General features: G+C 40.4%; 1 protein-coding gene across 1 annotated transcript in view; it reads left to right on the top strand.

Moving 5' to 3' along the window:
* Window positions 1–22,417, top strand: part of gsap (gamma-secretase activating protein) — a 48,160-nt gene extending 25,743 nt beyond the window's left edge. The window contains exons 26-32 of the mRNA XM_063501223.1: window positions 2,663–2,733; window positions 2,974–3,068; window positions 3,626–3,745; window positions 14,128–14,189; window positions 18,979–19,083; window positions 20,390–20,486; window positions 20,668–22,417. Coding sequence (XP_063357293.1) covers window positions 2,663–2,733; window positions 2,974–3,068; window positions 3,626–3,745; window positions 14,128–14,189; window positions 18,979–19,083; window positions 20,390–20,486; window positions 20,668–20,768 — 651 coding nt within the window. The 3' untranslated portion in view covers window positions 20,769–22,417. The remainder of the gene's footprint in view (window positions 1–2,662; window positions 2,734–2,973; window positions 3,069–3,625; window positions 3,746–14,127; window positions 14,190–18,978; window positions 19,084–20,389; window positions 20,487–20,667) is intronic.
* Window positions 22,418–24,729: the final 2,312 nt, after the last annotated feature.

Genomic DNA, 24,729 nt, shown 5'->3' with positions numbered 1-24,729 from the left:
TGAAAGTGAACATTTGGATGACGGACTCATTTAAAAGATGCTCAAACACCTATGAGAAACAGGGGGGGCACATTTGACTTTAAGCTCACTAACTCACGGGCAGACTGACTCACATCAAGCTGACTCATGCTTGAAAAACTCAGGGTGGTACTACAAAACAGAACATCTCCCCTTCTTGTTGGTTCTTATTGAGACTAATGGTTGCATTGACACAGGGGAAAAGTTGGCGGTGAAAAAGATTACAGCTTTTAAGAGCCGGGGAACTTCTGTTATGATAGATTACAGCTCGGCAGTACATTATTGTCATAGTTATTTATTTCCTGTCCCCGTTGCCACAGACAACGGAGATGCATTCCTTTTTATAACACAGCCAATGTCAAGGCAAAGAACAACCACGCTAATAGCCGAATATGAATTGCTAAAAAAAAAAAAAGTATTGCAACTAATAGGCTGGAATATACTTACTATGCAGTAGAAAAGTTGCTCTCTACCCAAGGTTACTAAACTTTTTGCTAACAGGAGACCCACACGGGTAAATCCAGCTTCCTGTCTGGGCCGAGGTTCATTAAGACAAATTGGCGACTTTATAAATTGGAGCAGAAGGCCACAGAGGGATAACTGTGTTTGTGTGTGTGCCTTTAAATCACTTGATTGCCTTTTGTTTGACCGTTTTCTCCACAAAAACGCTGCTCCTGCAACCTGCATCAGCAAGGAGCTGCTTGAGCTTCTAGGAATTTGTTTTGTTTGAAAAGTTGGCAACCGATTACAGTTTCTAATTTTTGGAGAAAAATACTTTGAAATGCGTGATGAATGCAATGGTCTTTTGGGGCATTCCTTTCCTAATTTGTGCTTACAGTGCTGACAAAATGGGCTTTAAGAAAATTCAAAAGGAAACGGAGAGGAAAAAGGATTTAAAAGAAATTAAAGATAATAAAGAAAAAAATCCCCAAACAAGAAGCACTCTGAGAGCTCAGCCCTCCACCAAAGCAGCTCACTCTCTGAGCAGTATTTACTTTAAAGCAGATAATATTGTATTTTTATATGTTCATTTTGTTTTCTTTGTTCTTTTTAAATGATCTTTAATAAGGGTAGCATGACAGATGTTTACTTTAATTACACAAACATTATGTAGGAGTAGATAATAGGTATTGATTCATAAATAACATGGACATGAATAACTGTAGCTTATCATATAATTTCTAACTGACTAGGCAGCATGAAAGAAAGGCAGATGCGAAATGTAAAAGTGAGGTCAAAGGTCAATTATGACCTGATATTTGGATGCAAACTATAATGTGATATTTAGAATCCTTATACAGCAGTATTGTTTCCAAAATGTTGCCCGTACAAACAAAGGCAGTAGAATTTTTAAGAACAGTTTTAAAGATAAAAGACATTTTCTGAAGGTTTATTTGACCTTGAAGAAGAGGTCAGAGGTCAAAAGTAACATGATACTTAGAATCCCCATATATTGTTCCTTTTATGTCTATATGTTGTTAATACAAACAATGGCAGTAAGACACAGTTTTATATAGCTGTATATAATAATATTACCATTTTGGCCTTCACATCAGTCTATTGAAGGAAAGGTTAGAGGTCAAATGTGACATATTATTTTAAATCTGTATAGATATATGTTGACAATACACACCACATTTGTAAGGCTTTTTGTCAATTTTCAACCAATAAATCATTAAGTTGACCTTGAAGACCTTGGTGGATGTAAGCCAAATTTTAATGGCTTATTAAAATGACCTTACTCTACACCCCTGCAAAGTCAAATCAGAATTCATTCAAAACTTTTAAATCCACTATGGAAACTAGAAAAAAACACCTAAAGAGATAAGAAATTAATAGTTTTCCTTTGTCATAGTTTCCATTTAAAATTGTTATCATACATAGGTTCATTTATTTCATGGCTTTTAAAGATACAGAGTTTGGGGGGATTTATGGTGTTATTTAGCACAGACGGTGCAGTGGTAAGTTTAACATTATTTAAAACTTAATAAAGCATCGTCAAGAAGTGGGGGAAAAAGCCCAGAGGAGCTTATTATTATGTTTATCCTGAACACCTTTTTGACTTTTGGGCTAGTCTGTTACATAAGTGCAGCTAATTCCCACCCCGAGGTGAGTGGAGGATGTTGGCTGCTGGTATTTGGAGCAGCTGGCGGAAGGTTTCCAACTGGTGTCCAGGATATGGACGAGGCAGATCGTTTTTCCTGTTATTGTACAAGTGGAAGAGTGGTCACCTGTGGAAAGAAGCCCGTGGATCTTTCAGCACGGGCCGACACGTTGAGGACGGGTCGAGTCCGTTCACATGATCCCAAGCGTGTGGCGAAATAATATGGGCGAGTGTGAAACGTGTTCACATCCTTGTGCACCGGGGTTGCACTTGTTTACTCGAGATGAAAATGGGAAGTAGGAAAGAAAAGGGAGAAGTGAGGAAACTGATCATAGGACAAGTGTAAATTTCCATGAAGCGAACATCACTGTCGCCACAGCAGAAAAACATGTCGAAACTGTTTTCAGATAAAACACCCTGCTTTGTGCAAAAGTTTCCAGGCTCGCGAATCATTCAAGTTTCATTTTATTTGAATCTAATCGAGCATATGCAGCTCAAGCGCTAAGGTGTGTCTCTGTCTGTGTGTGTTTGTGTGTTTAGTTGGAGCTCATCAGACACATGCTGGAGTCAGTCTGGCTGAAGTACAAACTCGGCCCTCGTGTTTTGTGCTTGTAAGTACAAATCAGTCATGTTTCCAACTAATGTAATATAAAGTGTGTGCAATCATCTCGAGGTATGTGTGCACCATCATTCCCCGTCACGTGTGTGCCCACATGTGTGTATTTGTGTTAACCTCTCATCACATGTGTACTCACCTTATGTAATGTTCTTATCTGAATTGTGTGTGTGTGTGTGTGTGTGTGTGTGTGTGTGTGTGTGTGTGTGTGTGTGTGTGTGCGCGCGCGTTCCAGGACGCAGCAGGGCAGTCCGGCTGAGTGGTCCGTCTTTCACTTCATGTTTCGGATCCTGGAATCCACCCGGAGTCTCTGCCTGCCCCTCCCACCCGGTATCACACATTTTTAAACTAGCTGTTATAATCTGGTCTGCCTCTGCCTCAGCCAGCATAACAATGTGTGTGTTTTTCCTCTGCGCTAATGTAACCAAAAATATGTTAAACATTTAACAATATGCAGACATGAGTAAGAAAGTGTGAATACATTTTAATCATTTGGATGAATTTTCTGGAGCCTAAGCACCAGCGAAGGCTTTCTGTGCTGGGATCATAAACTGTAAGGGAATGGGGGGGGGGGATGATGAATGCGAGACGTCAACACACCCTTAACACTGAGGCTGGAGGTTTAAATGCGTCTAAATGAAGTGAAGATGTAACGCAGCAGGCATACTGAGCGTGTATCCCTTTGGTAAATAAAAGTAAGAAATGCACTCCTCTGAAGCTGAGCAGTCAGCTAAATGCTTTGTTCCATTTGTTTTATGCCAGGCTTTTTACAATACAGTACAAAGACTGAACACATAAAACTGGTAAACATGAAAACGGGCTAAAAAGTCAGCCCGCAGGAGCATTTAGGAACATAAAAAGCAGATGCCTCCTTTGTGTTTCTCCAGGCTATCACACCTTGTTTGCCGTGTTTGCTGTGCGCTGCCTCCCTCATCACACCTTTCTGCAGTACAATGACCACGGTTTCCTGCAGCTCACCGAGACCTTTGTGTCTCGCCTCATGACGGGTAGGCCCTTGCTCTCTTTTGTATTAAATGCTCAAACGTTTTAAATGAAGAATCTAATTTTGCACTGATTTCGTAAAAAAGAGAAGATATACAGATATCCTTCTTTGAGGTCAGAGGTCAGAGGAGAATGGGCAGACTACTTTGAACTGACACATCCAGCGTGTATGAACAGTTCAGGCTGCTGATTACAGTGTAAAGATATTTTCTTGGCACAGTTAGTACCAACTGAGCCTCATTTAAATGCCCAACCTACCTGAATATAGCTGCTGACCATGCGCATCCCTTTATGACCACAGTGCACCCATCTTCTTCCAGCAGGATATCATTCCATGTCACAAAGCTTGAATCATCTCAAACTGGTTTCTTGAGCATAACAGTGAATTTGCTGAACTCGCAGTCGCTAGAATTAGATCCAACAGCACCATCAGAACAAAGAGGTCAAACCTGCTCCTAGCAAGTTGTACCTAATAAAGTGACTGTTCAGTGTAGTTAATGCATTTGATTTAGCCTCAAGTGCAGTTTGCATTTAGTGCTAATGTTAACACGCTAAGCTGCAAACTAACATTATAAATGTAACTTTTCATTCTTCTCAGATTGTCACCATCGCTGTGTAAAATGCAAATAAAGACAGAATGCAATGATTTGCAAACCTCATGAAACCATATTTTGTTCACAGTAAATCACAGACAGTATTTAAACTAGAACGTTTTACTACTACATGACAAATATTAGCTCATTTTGAATCTGATGGCAGCAACACATCCCCCAAAAAAGAACTTTTGCTGTCACAGTGCCATCCACAAATGCAGAGCAACATATGCTCCCATCCAGACAACATTTATTTTAGTGAAAGCCTTGCACGTTTCAGCAATACAACGCTAAGCCTCATGCTGCATTTATTACAACAGCATAGCTTAGTAGTAGAAGAGTCAGGGTGCTGAGCTGGCCTGGCTGCTGTCCAGACCTTTCACCCACCGAAAACATCTGGAGCATTATGAAATGAAAAATATTCTCCCAAAATTCCAGCAGCTAATCTCCACAGTTCCCAGATAAATACAGACTTTTGTTAAATAATCGTTCGACATGTTTTGATGTTCTAGTGTAAATAAAATATGGGATTATGAGATTTGAAGTCAGGAAGTTTACCGTGTCATAATGTGGAAACTACATTAATGCTACAAAGATGTTTTGTATTTTAAACAACATGCTGTTAGCTATTTTGAGCCTGTGATAAATAAATATTGTTGCACTACTTGCTGCTGTTAAAAATAACTTGTCTGTGCCTAGTGCGGCTAACAGTTACAACCTAAAACTGCGTTAGAAAATAAATACTGGTCCAAAATTTAGACATGAATTCATACCAATCAAAATTAAAAGTTGATTATCAACCAAACAAAACATTTTACAGTCTTTCTAAGTTGCTCACACAGGGTTCATGTGACATGTTTGGAGATTTCGCATTTATTAAACAGCACATAAATGCACTATAAACATTAAAAATCTGATTTTATTTGCTCAAAACACAATAAGTCTCATCTCCAAATAGATCTCCTTATTATTATTTTTATGTGCCCATTTTTTCGGTGAAGCAAACAAAGTTTGAGATTTAAAGAACCAAAATAACAGATCTATCTATTAGTTTTGGATGTGGTACAGTTCTTTTGGCCATCCAATGACATACATTATTATATATTATGTAATAAACTGTAGAGCAGGATGGTGGCAGTCCAGTTGCCTTGCAGCAAAAAGGTCCTGGGTTTGAATCCACTGGCTAGCTTGTTTCCATGTTTTCCCTGTAGTTGCGTGTTTTTTCTCCGTGCTTCCTCCAACAGTTCAGATGAGTTAACTTAACTGGGTTTTAAATTGGCTGTAGGTGTGAATATGAGTGTGAATGGTTAGCACTGCGATAGACTGGCAACCTGTCCAGGGTGTACCCTGGATTTAGGCTCCGGCCTAATGGATGATAAAATGTGAAGGCAGAATAATCATACCACAGGAAAATGAGCTAATGAGTCACTTTAGTATTTAACTTGATACATTTAGTCATTTAGTCACACAGTCCAGTAAAAAAGATCCAAATTCTTTTGTCCAAACAAAGGATCCATATTTTTCCATCAGTTTTCATGGCTATCAAGCCACATTAGTATGAGGAGGCCAAAAATATGGGAGAACATATTAGGAGCTGTCATCAAGAGACATGAAGAAGCGGATTTCCTTATCGGTGCTTTCATGTAGAGAGGCAAAGTAATACAGTAATGGGTTCAGAGAGTGCTTGAAAAAGTAAAAACATTCCATTAATATGAACATTTTGCTCATGTAAAGCAGTTTTTCCGGTGCTGCGAGACGCAGAGTCACATACGCTGTGCGAAATATCAGAGCAATAACAGCAAATACCAGGGAGCCAGCGATGATGCGAAGAAATAACTTGGTAATCCTCAGCTTTTTCTTGTCAGAGATTTGAATTCGGTTGATCCCTCTAACAAGTAGTGAGTAGCAGGCCAACGAGACGACATGGCTGATAACTGTGAATGTGATGTAGATACATTCTTGTACCAGTGAGAAGCTGAGATTCTCACAGGAGCCCTTATCCGTCCACTTCCCCTTAATTTTCACCTCACTTAGGAAAAATATACCAAGCAGGGCTCCGAGTAGCCACACAGAGGACAAAAAAATCTTCTGCTGTGTCGGGGTCACTTTGATCCACTTTTCACGGCGCAGAACCTGGCAAATGAAAAGGACATTTTTAGATTAAAGTTTGCTGCATGTGTTCGTGGGTATTGAGCCCACACCGACCCATTCAATCTGGATTTCATTCTCTAGAAGAATTGGTGTAACATTAAATATTACCTTTATGTGATCGGTGGTTTTAATCTCCACACCAATAAGAATTATAGTCACTGTTATTTAAATCTTGCCTGCAGTGGCATATTTTAAAGGGTATTGTTCTATTTTTTGAGCTTGTACCTTTTCTTTTTACATTTATATAAATTTTATCAAATTGGCATCATCAATACTGTGCTGGATTAAATATTAGAAGTTTCTGTTTGCATTGTGCGCATGGATATACAAACTGGATGACTCTGATGTTAAAAAAAAAAAGTTAATAATGATACAAAGACAAGCTCCTACGATTTTAAAGTGGGTTTATGAATGGAAATTGGGTATACTAGTATCCTCAGGGGAATATAAGACGCATTTAGCGATATCAGTGTTTGTGTATTCAGAATGTGATGTTCACCTCATGCAATACAGCTCTTCCCCTTCGCCTTTCCTTCAGCTTTCCTGCGCCTCACTGGGGAGTCTTTTGGCTTTCTCGTTTAGCTTTGTCTTGCTGGCTTATTTGTTACAGACCATATCTGGTTAAAATGCCGGTGGGACCAGTGAGGTACATTACTGAGCGGCAGGGATTATTTTCTCTTGTAAAGTTTATCTCAATGGGGTTTTTATTAGAATGTAAATACAGTATATTGGAACCAGGAGGAGATTAAGATTATTCTTTCTTGCATTTACAGTAGTGGAACTGGAAGAATAAATACTATTGACTCTGTCATGTAGGAAGCATGACAAATGCTTCACTTTGGAAGTAATTTTACGCGTATGCCTAAGTAGATTTTCATTTGTTTCTCTTACTGTTTTTATTTGGCTACCTTTTTCTTTTCTTTCCTTTTATAAGAATAATTGGTTAATGTATGTGAACAACAGCAGACGCTGTACAAATCTAATGAGCTTGAAAGTCCATATTATAGATGACCAACAGTCTGAATACTCATAGGAAATTTTTCTTGTAATTTCTTTAAGTAGTCTTCAGGAATAGTTCTCCAGGATTCTTGAAGGACATTCAAAGCTCTTCTTTGGATGTTGGCTGCCTTTTGTTCTTTTCTCTGTCAACATGATCCCACACCGCTTCAAAAATGCTAATGTCTGGGCTCTGGGGAGGCCAATCCATGACTCATAGTGTTCCATTGAGCAATTTTCTATACAGGTTTGCATTTACTGCATTGGCAGTGGGTGTAGGATTGTTGTCATACTGAAAAATGAAGCTGCTGCCAATCAGACTCTTTCCAGATGGTATTTCATGATGGATCAAAATCTGATGGTATCTTTTTTTTGTATTTTTCATTCCACCAATTTTGAAAAAAATCCATCTCCAAACCAGGGGATAAGGGATCCACTGCGTTTTACAGCTGCTGTAGACACTCAGTGTTGTACCTCCATTTTGACCTCTTCTTCTGAATATACTGAGGATGATTTGAACAAAAATATTCCAAGGTTAGACCTGTTGCCACTGATTTTCAGCCCAGTTCTTGTGTAATTTGGCATACCTCAGGCTTTTCTCCCTGTTTCCCTTCCTTAAGAATGGTTTCTTGACAGCCACCTGAGACCATTTCTGATGAGGTTTCAGTGAATAGTGGATAAATGAACTAAAGGGCCAGATGCATCTCTCAGGTCCTGTGTCAGGTCTTTGCTGGATTTTTTCCCCTATATCTTAAGGACATGACTTTCAAATATCGTCTCTAGATAGTTTTTAGCACTTTCACTTTTGTGCTCCACTTTTTCAGTTTATATAGATTTCATCTAACAAATCTTTAGGAATCACATTGTTGGTGCAATATTACTATTTTATGCCTGTCAAACTGTGTTATTGTTGGTATTTTTTATAGATTCAACTAGAGGAATGGGAATAAATGATGCATTTTTAATAATAATAATAATAATGCATTTTATTTGAGGGCGCCTTTCAAAAACCCAAGGTCACCTTACAAAAAACAAAATTAATAAAAGGAACAGTAGTCATAAAATACATAAAATAAGTTAAAATTACAAAACAGAGCTTGACAACAGATAAAATGAGCATTAAAGCCAATAAGCCAGTTTAAACAGATGTGTTTTGAGCTGTGTCTTAAATACGGAAAGTTAGTCAATATTTCTTAGTGCAGGAGGAAGAGAGTTCCAGAGCCGAGGAGCAGAGCGACTGAAGGCTCTGTTCCCCATAGTGGTGATAGGCTCCTTGTAACAAAGTACCCAAAGATAAAAACTAGTTATTTGCTCAGTTTTTTGTGATGTGTTACAGGGATTGGTTCATCCCTGTAACTTTTATATGCTTGAATGATTCAAAGATCAGTGTTAAGAGGCTAAATTTAAAAAAAACAAAACAAAAACAATCCCAAATGGACTGAAAGTAAATGAAAAGCTGCCAATGTCCAAAGAAAAACTTTGAAAGACCTTCAGAAAGCCTTAAACAATTGATTAAGACCACTTTAAAAACTTTAGGAAAGTCTGGCTCATTGGAAGGAAAATATAAACAAATGTGCAGTGGCTCTTTTAGACAGTACTTATAGACAGTACTGTACATCTGTTTTTTATTTCCCAAGATAAGAAACACTCTTAATTGACTCAAACAAAAGTCCTACTTGTGATCTTGTTTTCAGAAAAAATGACAACATATTCAAAGGATTGATAAATACATACCTGGTAGTACCTCTGGATGCTTATCAGCACCAGAACGTTTAAGTTGGTGGTGTTGCAGAAAAATAAGAGGTAAACGAGAAGTTGACAGATTGAATGGTTTAAACGTAGCCCGGTCCAGAAAACAATGCTGCCGACCAGCAGGATGAGCAGACAGAGGAGGTCCGACAATGCCAGGTTGCAGATGAGGTGCTGCGACATGGAGGAACCGCGCAAATTCTGAATGAGTTTCCCTGTCACATTGATGTTTGCCAAGATGCCGAGTATGGAGCTTAATAGAATAACCACACCAGCAGCAATGTACCATGGATCGAGGCACGATTCTGAAAAGAAGCAGTTGTGGAATGTAGGTAAAAAGAAGAGGATGGAGGAGGTGTTGGAATGGTCTTCGGTATTCATTGTGAAGTTGAAAGAGAAAGATATAGCAATAGTGAGACTTAATTAAATCTGAAAGAGGTATAGCCCATGTTGTATCCAGCTCAGCTGTGTGACCTACATGCTGTTTTGCACACACCCTAGTGGTTTGTGGTCTTGAGGTATATTTAAGGGGAAAAAAATCACATGTAAACAAGAGCTTTTTTCTTCTTTTGTTTATGTATAATACTTCACAAGGGATATTTAAAGTTAAGCTGCATGCACACAAGAAGACAGTCGAAGGATGTGCCAGTCACAAGTCAGTGTCCTTTAGCAATTTCTAGTGACAAGAAGCAATATAACCACAAATAATGTAAAAAGGAAAGCTTTTTATTTTTGCATATCACTCTTGAAAAGTATTTGATGTAATGCAGAATTCATAGCTCATTCACAGTCCACTCCCAGAGGAAGCAAAGCGACCCAAAACATAGCACCACCACCACCACCTCCATACATTTCAGTTGGTTTAAGTTTATCCTCCTGAAAATCTCCTCCTGTGTGTTTTCTATCAGTTCTATCTTTGATTTGTCTGTCCAGAGTACATTATTCAACAAGGCCTTGTGTTTATATTTTTACCAAACTTTTAGGGTTATTTCTTCTAGTGTGGGTCTCCCACGTGGGTCAAAATTGTTACTGCACTACAATCACCTGCAGATCCTGGGAAGAAATCTCTTAGAGACATATGCCAGACAGTCTGCACACAGGCTGAATCTGTCTGTTGCAAATTCATTCAGATTGAAATTAATTAGAGACCTTTTTAAATCCACAAGCATCCATAAATGTCCTCTGAAAGACACTCCTGTGACGAGGTGTATTTGAAGGTGACAATGAAGGTTTGGAATGATGACATAATTTACATTTTATACAGTGTATTATTTTTGAGGAACAAAAGTTTGCCTTTTAAAAAAAAAAAAAAAAAAGACTGCTTGTCCGTGTGTTGACAATAGCATTTAGCACAAAGGAACACAACTTCTCAGAGTTTTTAATGTGGCTGTAGATTTCTGCAGGTGTTTTGCGAGCCATGGAGAAAAAGAAGTATTTATTCTAGGATTAGGTTTAATCCATATCTGTGAAAGTAAGCTTCTGTGTTTATTTACTTATATCTAATACCCAACTGCTTTACTGTAAATACTACACATTTTTACTTCTTTTTACCTGATATAAAAAAATTTGTCTTTTCAATCAGTAAAGCAACTGATTATATTTGCCATTTTGAAAACCACTGTCACCAGAGATCACAGCTGCTGTAAACTACTTTCTGAATTACCCCAGAAACCTAGAAAACGTTCATACAGTGATAAACAGATGTACATGCGGACCAGCTTTCATGCAGATAAAATACATTTACTTTGCCTAGCAGTTAAACTAGCACTCACCAGGACTTCTGGATATGTCCCAAATCCATAATACTAATTCTACACAGTATGCACTATATTGCAATCATCACAGCATTTTTAGCATTTAATATATATATACTTAACTAGGTACACCATTTATGTACGGTGAACTCATTTTCATGTTAAAGGAACCAGTTTAAGAGCTTGAGCTTTGTGGCATGTTGCATTATCGTGCTGGAAGCAGCCATCAAAATATATTGTCAAAAGAGATGGACATGGTCAGCAACAATAATCAGGTAGACTGTGGTGTTTAAACGATTCTCTGTGAGTACAAAGGAACCCAAGAGTTGGAAGTAAAATATGCGCCACACCTTTACACCACCTTTACACCACCGGCAGCAGCCTGAACTGTTAATACAAGGAATGATCATGTTTATATAGTCCGAATGTTGCAGCAGAAATCGAGACTGATCAGACCAAACGGCGTTTCTGCTTTAATCTTCTTTGTCCCATCTTGGTGAGTCTATGCAAACGGTGGTCTCAGTTTCTTATTCCTTGCTGACAAGAGTTTCACATGGTGTGTGGTCTTCTGCTGTTGTACATTCAGAGATGCTCTTCTGGATACCTTAGATGTAACAAGTGCCTTCCTATCATCTTGAAGCGTCTTCACCATGTTTATACGCACCAATGCACTGTATAAAAACTATAAAAGTGTGTCTGTATAATACAAAAATCAACATGACATAACAGCTTTATAGTAAAAGGAACTGACACAACTAGTGCCTCGAAATACCTTTAGATGTTCTTAAAACTGACTTTCACTTCACTTTACTGAACTGTCACTGCCAGCTAACCTTTGCAAACAGAAACAAGATGACTATTTAAAGTTTCAGTACTTCTGGTTTTCTGTATGTTCCCACAGTTACTGTAACCCCTCACAGTGCTGTGAACAGAAAACTTATTTTGTGCTTTGCATTGCGAGTACAACAACTCACTCTCGAAAGTGGGTGATCTATGTTTGTTTGTGTTTTTTCATTTAATCATAAACCTTTCTCGCGATCAGTATGAAGTATAGGTTTGGGACAAACTGTGTGTTTTTTCACTCCTCAGCGAGGTGTGTTTAATGAACCTACCTCCTGCTGCTACCTGCTGCTGCAAGCCAACTGAAGCTCAATCAAACATAATGACTCAAACCAGATAGGCGTCAACTTATAGCTGTAATCGGTAAATCATTTTCAGCTACGTATACATGCTGCAGGTTTTGTTAAATGATTGATTCTATTATGAGGAAAAGCTGAAATGAGGAATAGTTGGACAAACACACACCTGTTATGTCAGAATGCCACCTAAATGTAAAGTAAAGTAGCTCGTAACCACTGAAACTGTTAAAGAGGTCACACCACAGAGATGTGGGTATTAAGGGAGCATGTTTGCAAGAGCGCATTGTTTAAAGGCCAAACATTTTTGACTTGTCACAAAGATCAACAGACCCAAAAATATCTGAAGATGAAATATTTCAAACAGTCTAAATGTATTCAAAGTTGGTGTAATTGGCTCTGCCTCATGTTCTTAGTATATTTTTACTGAAAGTTCTCCCCATCCAATCCATATACTGTATATATGTTCTAGATACACAACATTGTAAGATTAGCATGCTGTGTGTTCAGAATGGCAATGCTAAAATCCTGCTGTTAAGCAGGTTTCACTGTCTTAATTTAAAGCAGCATAAAACCAAGAATTATAGCTGAGGCTCATTGGAAAGCTATTAATGCCACTTTTACCCAATTTCAAGGCAGTTCATCACATAAATGTTCAATTGGGGACATATATAAAAGTTAGTGGTAGTACATCCTGTGGTTTTTAGCTCAAACCATAAATGGTGGGCTGACCACCCACCAACTTCAGCCCCCTGAAAGCTTTGGCATGGTACTGTACTCTCTAGGTGCAGTGCAGAGCTCTGTAGTCCCACCTCTGCGTGCCATTTAAGAGCAATGTGTGAAATAATTGGATCCTGCTGGACTTGAGACAGTCCAGCAGGTGGTGGAGAGAAAAATGCTCCAGAAGCTGAAATAAGTTATGATCAACCCTACACACCTGCTCCATGCCCTGGAGGTTATCAACAGCAGAACCTTCAGTCAAAGACTGATTGCACCAAAGTGCAAGTCTGAGTGCTTCAGGAGCTCCTTTATAACAGCTACTATAATAAGGTTTAATGCACATTAATAATAATCTAATTTTAGCCACATGTTTGCATATTTTCACATTAGTTATTGGCTGTTTTATTTATTTATGTATCGTTAACTTTATTAGGAATTAATATTGCTTTGCTGCTTGGAATGTGTGGAGTTATGTCTGTGCTGAAACTGCTGTCACAAGTGGTTCTAAGAATTACCTTAGCAATTAGTACTCACGTGTGAAGCTTTATCTGCTTGTTTCAAAGTAAAATATAAGTAAAATATATTTTACTATTACCCGAAAGGTTAATTCTATTCAACTGGACGTAGCGTTTTCAGTGGGAGAAACATTTCATCTCTCATCCAAGTGACTTCTTCAGTCTCAGCTGAATCCAGGTTTTCCCAACCCTTAACAGTATATTTGCATAATGACTGAAACTAGCATCAGTGATGAACAATGGGCTGTGATGTCAGTTTCTTGATCATTAATATGCAAATTGTCATATCGACTGATCAACCACTGATCAAGGACCATTGATAGTGATCTTGATGCATAGGTTTACGGTAAACATCAAATTTTAAATGTCCTCTATTAGATTTCATTACTGTTTATAAGGTTGGGAAAAGCTGGATTCAACTGACACTAAAAAAGTCACATAGATGATTGACGAAACGTTTCTCCCGCTGAAAACGCTACATCCAGATGAACAGAATGAGCTTTTTTAGATTTCCTTACCTGGATGATTGAGCATGCATCAAGATATTTGACTATTTCTTCATATTTTCTTTTCGTTTTAATCACTCGCAATAAATGTGGCACTTGAAGGAGCATTAAGAAGAGTTTTACATGCCGTCTAGACTGATTGCTGAGGATTGTGGAAATTTGCATTTATTTCAAGTGAGGTGTTGTGGTATTTTTCTAGCATTTGGGCTTTGTCTTCAGCAGACTAATTAGCAACATGTCATCTCTCTGTTTCCTCTGTGTGTTTAGATTTGGACAACAGTGATGCCAATGAGAGGCTGAAATTCAGCATCCTTAAGAGACTTCCTGAGGTATGTGCATCTCTGCAAAGGCTTTTTTCCTGGTCTTAATTCCTAAAACAGTACATTGAAACAAACTCGAAGTCTGCAAACTAGGAATTTAGAGCAAAACTACAGCCTGAAAGGCGCAAGGAGTAAAAGAATATAACAATGCACAGGCTATTCTCATCCCTTTTATTAGTGGGGTGGGGGTGGAGGGGAGTTGTCATCTTTTCTCGAATGGTTCTCTACCCAAACTTCCCATTCCGGTCCAATTAGGATTTTGAAGTTATTTTAGGTCTCATCTCCCTCAAGCCCCCCTCAAGCCAATCACAGAGCACTTGTGTAACCAGCTGGTACGAGAGTGAAGGCGCATGTGAGCGCAGAGGGTTGGGGAGTGGGTTTCCATAGATAGCTGTCTACTGAGTCTGAGTCTGTTTATGTCCTAGCCCTTGTGTAACTTCCACGTGTTCCTGTGTGGGTACAGTATATTTCTTTTGTAGCTGCGTGTGTGTTTGTGCATGTGTGTGTGTGCATTACGTCTGCACTGTGATCACAGGAATGTTCAGTGTTTAGCTTCTCTGTTCTGTTTCCTGCCTGCTACACTTTTGCTGGTTGGGTTTTGGCGGGCAGAAGAGATTTAGCAGGTACAGCACACACACTGAGTTAGAAAACAGGAGATGTAGGAGATTTCACCTTGACTAAGCCCATCACCTCTCATGATTCCCATCCTGTGTGTGCTTGACCCCCCACCCCCGACCACCAAGGATTTCCATTAAATGTTTATAAGCAATATTTGCACTGTAAGAGGAACACCAGGGATCAGAATGCAGTTGAACCAGCTCTTTTGTCAATTCATGCAGGAATATTATAAATGCTTACTACAGTTATTGTGGTGGGACTAAACTAAAACAGGATACGCCACAGAAACTCATTGCAAGAATTAATTTTTAATGAAATGCTCCAGCTGCCAGACGTAATTGTGGCCTGGCTAACTAAAATTAACTGATAAAATTGTTGCTGCATAAATCAAGATTAAATGTGGCGACACGTCTCACCTAATGCCACGCGTCAGAGAGGTTCAGAGACAAAAAAAATAAGCCAACTTGCGGTTACTGAAATAGCCTCCTGAGGTTGGCTCCAAAAATGAGTCAGTCCAAATAGGCTCCCTTGTTAACACCAGAAATTAACATGTTTACAGCCTGGTACAGCGATGTTTTTGCTCTGCTGCTAATTTCCTCCCTCATGACCTTTTTACTTTTTTTTTTAATATGCTCACTGGCCACGTTGTTAGGTACACTGATTCAAATGCTTGTTAAAGCAAATTTCACATGGCAGCAACTCAAAGCGATTAGGCTTGTAGAAATGGTTAAGACAAGTTCAAACTGAACAGAAAGGTGATTTAAGTGACTTTGAAAGTGGCTGTTGATGTCAGGTAGGCTGTATTTCTGGGTATTTCAGAAAAATGGTAAATGGATTAGTGCTTAGATGCAGCTGTTTTACTCTGAGAATTCAAAGCCCTTTTTTTACAACTCATTCACCTTTTTACTACAAGCCTCACTCACCCAGTCAAACACCCACATTCATAAAGTGCTTTATTCTGTGCCTAAGTACCTTCTGTAACATTCAATCTCACGTTCGCTCTCAGATGAATGTATCGGGGCAACCTGGGGTTCGGTATCTTACACAAGGATACTTTGACATGCAGGCTGGAGGATGTGGTGATCGAACCACCAACCTTCAGACTGACAGACAACTCAGCCATATCTCTCAAGCAAAACAAAAATCCTGCAGAAAATGCTCATCTACTCTGATTTTCCAGCACAACTATATATTTACAGAAAATAGTTCAGAAAAGAGAAAATCTCCAGTGACCAGCATTTCTCTTTGTGAGAGGTGCCTTTTTGACGCCAGAGGTCAGAGGAGAAAGGCCAGATCACTACAAGCTAATAGGAAGGGAAGCGTAATTCAATTAGCCAGTGTTTGCAACCAAGTTATGCATAAGAGCATCTCTGAACGTACAAGATGTTGAACTTGTGAGCAGAAGCAGCAGAAGAAGACCCCACTGGGTGCCACTGTTCTCACTTAAAAACAGGAAACAGAGGCTACAATTTGAGACTGGATGGTGGGATCAGGACTTAGTGTAAACAACATGAAAGCATAGATCCATCCAGCCTTGTATCAACAGTCAGTGAGACTGATGTTGGTTCTGTAATTGTATAGAGCAGGGGTGTCGAACTCCAGGCCTCGAGGGCCGGTGTCCTGCAGGTTTTAGATATCACCCTGTTTCAACACACCTGAATCAAATGATTAGTTCATTACAGGGCTTCTGGAGAACTTCAAGACATGTTGAAGTGATAATTTAGCCATTTAAATCAGCTGTGATGGAACAAGAACACATCTAAAACATGCAGGACACCGGCCCTCGAGGCCTGGAGTTCGACACCTGTGGTATATAGCCAATCAGGACGGCTATATCAGACATCACTGTAAAATTATCCTACCGGTAGGACGGTTTGCCAAAGCTTCAAGTCAGCTTCAAGTTTGTTTGGCCGGGCCTTCTCAAATCTGTGAAGGAATGGGCAGTGGCGTGCGTTCCATGCCAGCGATGGCAAGATTTATGTATATTTATGTATATTTGACAAGCTGAAGGCATTCTGTACTGTACAGGAGACACGGCACGAGATTGATTGACAATAGTCTACAGCCAATCAGGAAGCAGAACACATAGCACTGTTAAAAAAAAAAAGAAAAGAAAAGGAAAAAAAAAAAGCATGCAAAATTGCATAAAAAAATCCGCAAAACAGCAAAGCTGCGAAAAGTGAACCGCGTTATAGCGAGGGACCACTGTATATGTATCTGTAAATATATTCAGTAAATATATGCTGTGAGTCTAATGGAGTGAGTTCATTGTCAAAGTTTATATAGTAAGGTGTTCCAGTCACTTCCATGGTAACAGGTGTATAACTTTAAGCACCTTGGCATGCAGACTGCTTCTACAGACAAGTGGCAAACCATTCTACCTTTATGAAGATGAGCTAGAGGCATATTTTGATGGCCCAAGATAAGTGGCAAACTGTTCTACCAATTTAGATTTATGCTGGAATTAGCAGAAATGTGCATAAACAATGTATAGTAGGATGTTTTGCCAAAGTAGGATGGTATGTCAAAAGCCAGCATAAAATTATCCTACGGGTAGGACGGTTTACCAAAGTAGGATGTTTTGCCAAAGTAGGACGGTTTGTCAGACATCACTGTAAAATTATCCTACCGGTAGGACGGTTTGCCAAAGTAGGATGGTTTGTGAGAACACCGGCTCTCGATTTCCTGGGGCACTGTATTTCTGCTGAGGGTGCGGTTCCGTTGCCAGACAAAGTCTGGGCTGTTTCAGATTTTCCGCCTTCTCCCCAGAACGGCCCACCTGCTGCAGCCGCTGTACAGCGCATTGAAGGGTAAAAAGGCTAATGACTCTGTTGAATGGCTCCCGGAACGCATCCGGGCATTTTCTGATGCTAAGTATGCATTAATTAATGGTGCCCTACTGGCCCACCCGTCCCCATCGGCGCAGATTGCATTGACCACCGATGCGTCGGACGTAGCGGTGGGTGCAGTGCCAGAACAGCGAATCTCAGGTGGCTGGCAACCGCTTGCCTTTTTAGCCGCACGCTACGGGACAACAAGCGCAAATACAGCTCTTTTGACAGGGAGCTACTGGCTCTCCACCTGGCAATGCGTCATTCTCGCTTTTTTCTCGAGGGGCGTGACTTTACCGCATACGTGGACCACAAACCCTTGACGTTTGCGATGTCCAAAGTTTCTGACCCATGGAGTGCGCGCCAGCAGCGCCATTTGGCAGCCATTTCTGAGTTTACCACGGACATTCAGCATGTGGCTGGTAAGTCCAACCACATGGCTGACTGTTTGTCTCGCTGGTTTCTCCAGTTTATGTCGGCATAGACTACTCCGCCATGGCTGCTGATCAGAGTGGTGACCCAGACATCCTTGCACTTAAATCCGCGCAGATAGGCCTCATGCTGGAGGACAGACCAGTGCAGGATGGCGGTCCTCTCCTGTCTAAACATGCAGGACACCGGCCCTCAAGGCCTGGAGTCCGACACCTGTGGTATAGAGGATCATTTCTTTGCCCATTTTGAGGCCCTTAGTACTAATGGAGCATCGTTTAAACTTCACAGTCTATATGAGTATTGTTGCTGACCATATCCATCCCTTTATGACCACAGTGTAGCCATCCTATGATGCCTGCACCCAGCAGCATAACCTTGGTGAATCTAAGCCACAAAGAACTAACGCAGTCCTGGCAACAGGCGGTTCAACTCAGTACTAGTAAGGTGTACCTAACAAAGTGGTCAGTAAGTGTAGACTACCCTAGCAGAATTAAGAGCCTGTTGTTATTTCCATCCTGAAAAACTAATTTCTTCATATTCATAGTTTGCAGTATTCTATAGGTGTAATAATCCCTATACTAAGTTCAGTCATATATTCCAGTCAGGTATGAAGTTTATAAGTTGCCCAGTGCAGCATCCTGTTTAGTTATTTTGTGATTAAGTAATGAGTGCAGTTGTGTGGAAAGAAGTTGTGTTGAAATTGCGACAAAAACACTAAAAATTACAGATGCGTATTTCTCTGAAACCCCTCATTAGCAGTTCACTCCACAATAATGGTTTTGTGTTCCAGTTGGCAAAATAGAGAGGGACAGGTGTTCATAAGCTCCAGGGATATTTTTTATTTTGACAGCATGAACTACATGCCTAAAATATAAACTCGGTTATGTGTGTGCGTGTGTGTGTCTGTGTATGCGTAGCCTATGGTGAAGAGGATCTACCATATGTGGGATCATCCTGTCAGTTCTGCTTCAATCTCCAGAGATTATGTCAAGACTCTGCTGGAGAAACACAACAAAAATAAGGTAACACAGAAGAGTGTATCACACATGCCAACTCTCATACATACCCTAATCTCACAGACGTTTTTAGACAGTTATTCAGGCATTTAAAAAACAAAAAACAGAGATAAATGTTTGCACTGGAATGTGCCATGATTTGATTTTGATAATTGATGCATTATTTTTAAATCCTCCAAAATGAGAATAGCTCCTGGTATAACCATACCAGGAGCTATGTAAGGGTGTTGTTTTATGCTTCAAAGCGAATGTGCTAACAGGGTGGTGTTGACCTTTACTTTATGGAAATACCATCAATTTTGTGGGTTTTTGAACATAAATATAGACTCATGCTAAGGGTCAGTAGGGGGAAGTTGAATTCTGTTTAATTTTATGTAGCTTTGGGATAGTTTTATGTAGATTTGGGCTAATTTTGCAGCCGCCGAACCTCGGTACCTTGTAGCCACTGATTGAACTACGAATCCTCAGTATACCAAAATGTTCTAGAGTCCAGTTTGGACTAAGCTTTAGCTTCATGCAACGGAGCAGCGATCACAAGCACACAAGCGCAAATCTACAAGTGTTGCCGTTGCTCAGTCAAAGATCAGGCCTCACTCAGATTGAAATGCTGTGGTTGGATCTTAAGAGAGCTGTGCATGAATGGATGCCCACAAACCTCTATGAACTGAAGCAACACTGGAACAATAAACAATGACATGTTGTCAGTCATCTGAGGTTGTTTTTACCAACTCCTGTCTAAAACCTTAGAACTGAGAGAGGTATACGTCCTTTTCACCATGACTGTATGTTCTTAATCAGTAGTTTTTAGTGTTCCCATTGTTTTTAATGCTTAGGGCATGGTCTTTTCAATTATAAACCCTCACTGAACATGCATTTCCATAGGTTATCTTTCAGACCCACAGGTCTATTTATGGTTATATTAATCAAATAATTATACAGAAAAATTGGCTTTTTCTCATTTTTAAAAAATAAACTACTACCAGAAAGTTTTATTTTTTGGTTTATTTTTTTCTGCACAGACATAAGAAAATAGATAATTACTGAACATGTTAAAGCAGTCACCCACTAATTTAGTCGGATGTGATGCTATTGCCAAGTCTCAGTCAGCTAATTGGCTCACAGAGAAGCCTGTGACATTTGGTGCAATGATAGTCTGTTGGTGCCTTAAAAGTTAAACTGCAGCCAAGTTTATCTTAGAAAAGAGCTAAGGTGACTCAGTTTCTGGATTTGCTGCAGATTTGTCTGACTGTTTTCTTAAAAAAAAGCACAAAAAAACCCTGAAGTTGTGCTTTTGTTTTTCCTTCCTCCTTAGGGACTTGCATTCACAGGCAAAGACAAGCCTGGCTTCAGACCTGAGTTTGTGCCTCTTACCTACCTGGCAAAAATACTCTCTGATATAGAGGAAGAAGGTATTGTGTGTGTGTGTATGTATGTGTGCGCGCTTTTGTGTTTAGATAGAGGCCTTTCGAGGATTAAGACAGAATGTGTGTGCATGTGTGCGTGCATGCCTGGCCAGAAAGCAACTCTGTATCACAAAGTCTGCTGTTCTGTTTTCTATAAGAATCTCTGTCTCTTTCTGACTCTGAGCAGCTCCGAACCCCTTCGAGGAGCAGGAGAACGTGGACGCCAGGTTTGTGGAGGAGACGGCTCTGAAACAGACGCTAATTCTGCTGGGCTTCGAGAGAAAATGATAAACATGCAGAGGTGGAGAGGGACGCGGGGCGGATGGATTGAGAGGGAAAGAGATGGGGAGGAAAATGTGTTTGAGAGACCAGTCATCATCGAGGGGGCCTCGAGGACAAGAAACGGATGGATGGATGATGGAAGGAGGGAGGGCGAGAGATGAAAAATGAGCGGCGGGATTGAAAGGCAGAGGCGTAGACATAAACAAGTTCTCACTGTGCGATGATGAATTAGGGCGGGACGGAGGGGTAGATGGATGGAGATGCTCAGAATAGGAGGCAGAGTCATCACCCCAGTTTTCCCACCTGCTTTTCAGGAAAGAGCTGAGATGGTTTGCGATGTGCGAGGAACAGCTGCAGCTTTACGCAAACCAAACAAATTGTTGGCAACAGCGGAAATTAGAATACAATAACCAAAACGGGTACACCTTCACTTACGGTTTAATTAAACTTTGGGAAACTTTTTTTTTTTTGAAATCGATAACTGCAGGCAGTTATTTGCATCGTCTCCTCAGCTTCTCCTCTTGCTTTCATAGAATTTATGAACATTGATGTCAAATGCTGTGAATGGTAATTATAAATCACTTCCTGTAATGCTGCTGCACCCCATCAACTTGATTATATGCTGACAAAAGCTTTGATGGTTGTGGTTTGATGTGGTCAGTTGCTCTGGTTTTAAAGTGGACCTATTATGCTTTTCCTTATTGTCTGTCATGCATGTGCTGTTACAGTGGTGGATGCTCACATCAAACATGGCTGGAGTTTCGAATGATTAAGTCAGCATATGTGCAAGTTCTCTGTAAGCGCCAAAAGCTCAGACAAGTTCAAATTCAGAATTCAGAATTTCAAATACAACTTACAAAAGAAAATTAACAGAACTCTTTAAGCACTGTGATTGGCTGGTCCTTGTATAAATGCAGTTGTCTTTCAAGCATCATTCAGTATATCCCTATGGGAAGCGCCCTCTGCTGTGACCATCATGTAAGCTCCACCATTACCATGCACAGCCCAATCACTTCAAAGAGACTGGGCCCCCACTGACCCCCTTTATAACAGCCCCTGGCGCCCCACACAAGGAATTCCCACTTTCTGTCCTGTAAAGATCACTAGAACTCAGCCATCAAAGTAGTTCGTGAACGTAGGTTTAGCCCCACCCACCTGCTGTTCAAACCTTTTGTGTACATGGAGCAGCCAATCGGAAGAGCTTCTTAAAGGCCCACTATAAGGAATTATTATTGTTCAGAACTGCGAATCATACCAAGCTACTCCAGCCAAATTCAAGAATATAATATAAAATATGAGGTTGGAAATTAGCATAATAGGTCCCCTTTAATGCTGATTTATGCAGAATGATTTGTCTCTCTGACACCACAACTACATATATATATGTTCACTGTTTGTAACACTTAATAGTGTTACCAAACCTAAATAAAGAGAACATAGGCACCTTTCCATAAAAGGCAGTAAGAGTCTGCCTCCACACACATGTTCAGACGTGTGCTTTGAAAAATCGTGCTGTAAATGTTCCTAATCCTTTCAGTGCCTGGATGTTTGCACCCTGCGCATCATCCAGCACTGAATTCCACAGATTATTTACATGTTGTGTTTTGATTGCAAAACCAGTGCTCTGGAAGAAGGGATCTCTCAATCGCTCATGTTTACACCGAAATGTAAATAAATGTTTTTTCTTTTTTAAATGGTGTTTTTTTTCTCGTTTTTGCCTCACTTTAAAAGAACATGGCAGAGACACAAGCTTTGAGGTAGGCACTCTGTGCACTGCTTCCCAGTGAATTTTGATGACGGGATGAACTTAGCACTTTTGGAGCGCGGGGATAAATTAGGAAAAGACGTCTGCTTCCAGTGAAATAATTTGTAGCGTGAAAGGCTCTGTGGAAGTGAGCTCTGATTCTCGAGAATATCTGAGTGTTTTGGACAGGCTCAGCAGACCTCCAGTGAAGTCAGGAAATAATCTCAGCGTCAGTCATCACACACACTGACTCACATTTAATCAGGAACACACCCATCAAGCTTTTTTTTCCCTTTTTCGTTACATAACCCACAATGTTTTATTAGCAGCTTTCAGCTTCATCACTTTTGCTGCTTCACCTTCAGTCCTTTCTCCTGTGGGCATTTCCTCTTTTAAATGTGATCACTCCTCACCTGATTGCCCCTATCGCACTCTGTTATGCAGTCAGTGTTATGTAGGCAGCTAACAGTTTGGGGCTAAGTTAATCTGACAGCCCTCAGCGTCAGCGTGCGATGGATGATCACACACACATCACATCAGCAGGTCACCTCCTTCGGAAGTTGACTCACACAGAGTGTAGCGCAAAGCTGGTTTATGCCAGTCATTCCTGTCAAATGAGCTCAAGTTCATCAAAACCACTTGTTTAGCATTTTTTAAGCCTTTATACTGACAGTAGTGAAGAGGTGGAAGAGACACTGGACAGGTGGAGGTATGAACGGGAGAGATGAGGAATGAAAGTCGGTATACAGTACGTGTGTGATTGAGAGGGACACTGGTGTAACAGTGAAGATTTGTGGAGGAGAAGTAGTGAAAGCAGGCAAGTTTAAATACCTGGTGTCAACCATCAAAAGCAATGGAGAGTCCAAAAGAGAGCTGAAGAAGAGAGTGCAGGCAGGGGGAATGGGTGGAAAAAAGTGTGACAGCAGGACAGGAGATGAAGTGAAAGGGAAGGTCTGCAAGATGGTTGTGAGACCTGCTGTGACGTATAGTTTTGAGAGGGTGGCGCTGACAAGCTGGAGGTGTAAGAAGATGCTAAGATTTTCACAGGTAGTGACCACAATGGACAAGATTAGAAATGAGTACATCAGAAGGACAGCTCATATTGAACGCTTTGAGGACAAAGTCAGAAAGACAAGGTTGAGATGTTTCGGAGATGGTTGGAGGGGAGAGTAGATATATTGGGCAAAGTATGTTGAAGATGGAGCTGCCAGGCAGGAGGAAAAAAATTCATGGAGGGTTGGTGTGACACAGGAGGATGCTAGGGATAATTAGATCAGCAGTCCTCAACCCCCGGACCATGGACTGGTCCATGAGTCATCTGGTACTGGGTGGCGAGAGTTGAGGCTTGGGTGTGAAATTTATGGTTTTCTGGGTTTTTATAGTTTTTTAGCGTTATTTTTTTCATTGTTTTTATCTTTAACTTTGTTTCCCATGTGTTATGAATAAATCTTCTGTTTTTTGTTTCTGGTACTGGTTTTATTTTGTTGTATTTATCCATGACACCTTTAAGGCCGGTCCGTGAAAACATTGTTGAACATAACGGTCCGTGGCATGAAAAAGGTTGGGGACTGCTGATGTAGATGATCCACTGTGCTGACCCCTAAAGGGAGCAACTGGAAGAAGAAGCGTTCCAGCAGCGATACTCAGGTAGGCTGAGGCAAATAAACAGTGCTCAGTTGGTTCTAAGGGTCCTAAAGTGTCCCAAGTTGTACCAGTCTTTTATTTACAATTTTGGTGAGCCCATGAGTAGCTCTTCTTAGCTGACAGTGTGGTCTTCTGCTGCTACGAGATGCTCTTCTGCATACCAATCTGTCCATTCTCCTCTGACCTGCAGCATCAACAAGGCATTTTGTCCATTTTTGGACAACTCTCTGTAAACCCTGGAGATGGCTTGTGTGGGTAAATCCCAGAAGATCAGCAGTTTCTGAAATACTCAGACCAATCCGTCTGGCACCAGCAACCAATTTAGATCCTTTCAGGGCAGTCACATGCTTACAATCTGCAAAACAAGCTAATACCAGAACTGCTTTAATCTCAAACTAAGATCGAAAAAAGCTTCTGGTAACTTTTTCGGTCACTAGTCACCAACTCTGAACTCTCCACCCAATTTAGATCCCCCGCTTTTATCCCTTTTTTTCCTTTGACTCTCCTCTGCTGCCTTCCCCCTTCATTTAAATTCTCCTCTCTCTTTGTCATTCTCTATGCTCTTTCAGTGCTTGAGCT

This window comes from Pelmatolapia mariae, linkage group LG17 (genome assembly GCF_036321145.2).
Source record: "Pelmatolapia mariae isolate MD_Pm_ZW linkage group LG17, Pm_UMD_F_2, whole genome shotgun sequence".
NCBI lineage: Eukaryota > Metazoa > Chordata > Actinopteri > Cichliformes > Cichlidae > Pelmatolapia > Pelmatolapia mariae.
This window is presented reverse-complemented; position numbering and strand designations above follow the sequence as displayed.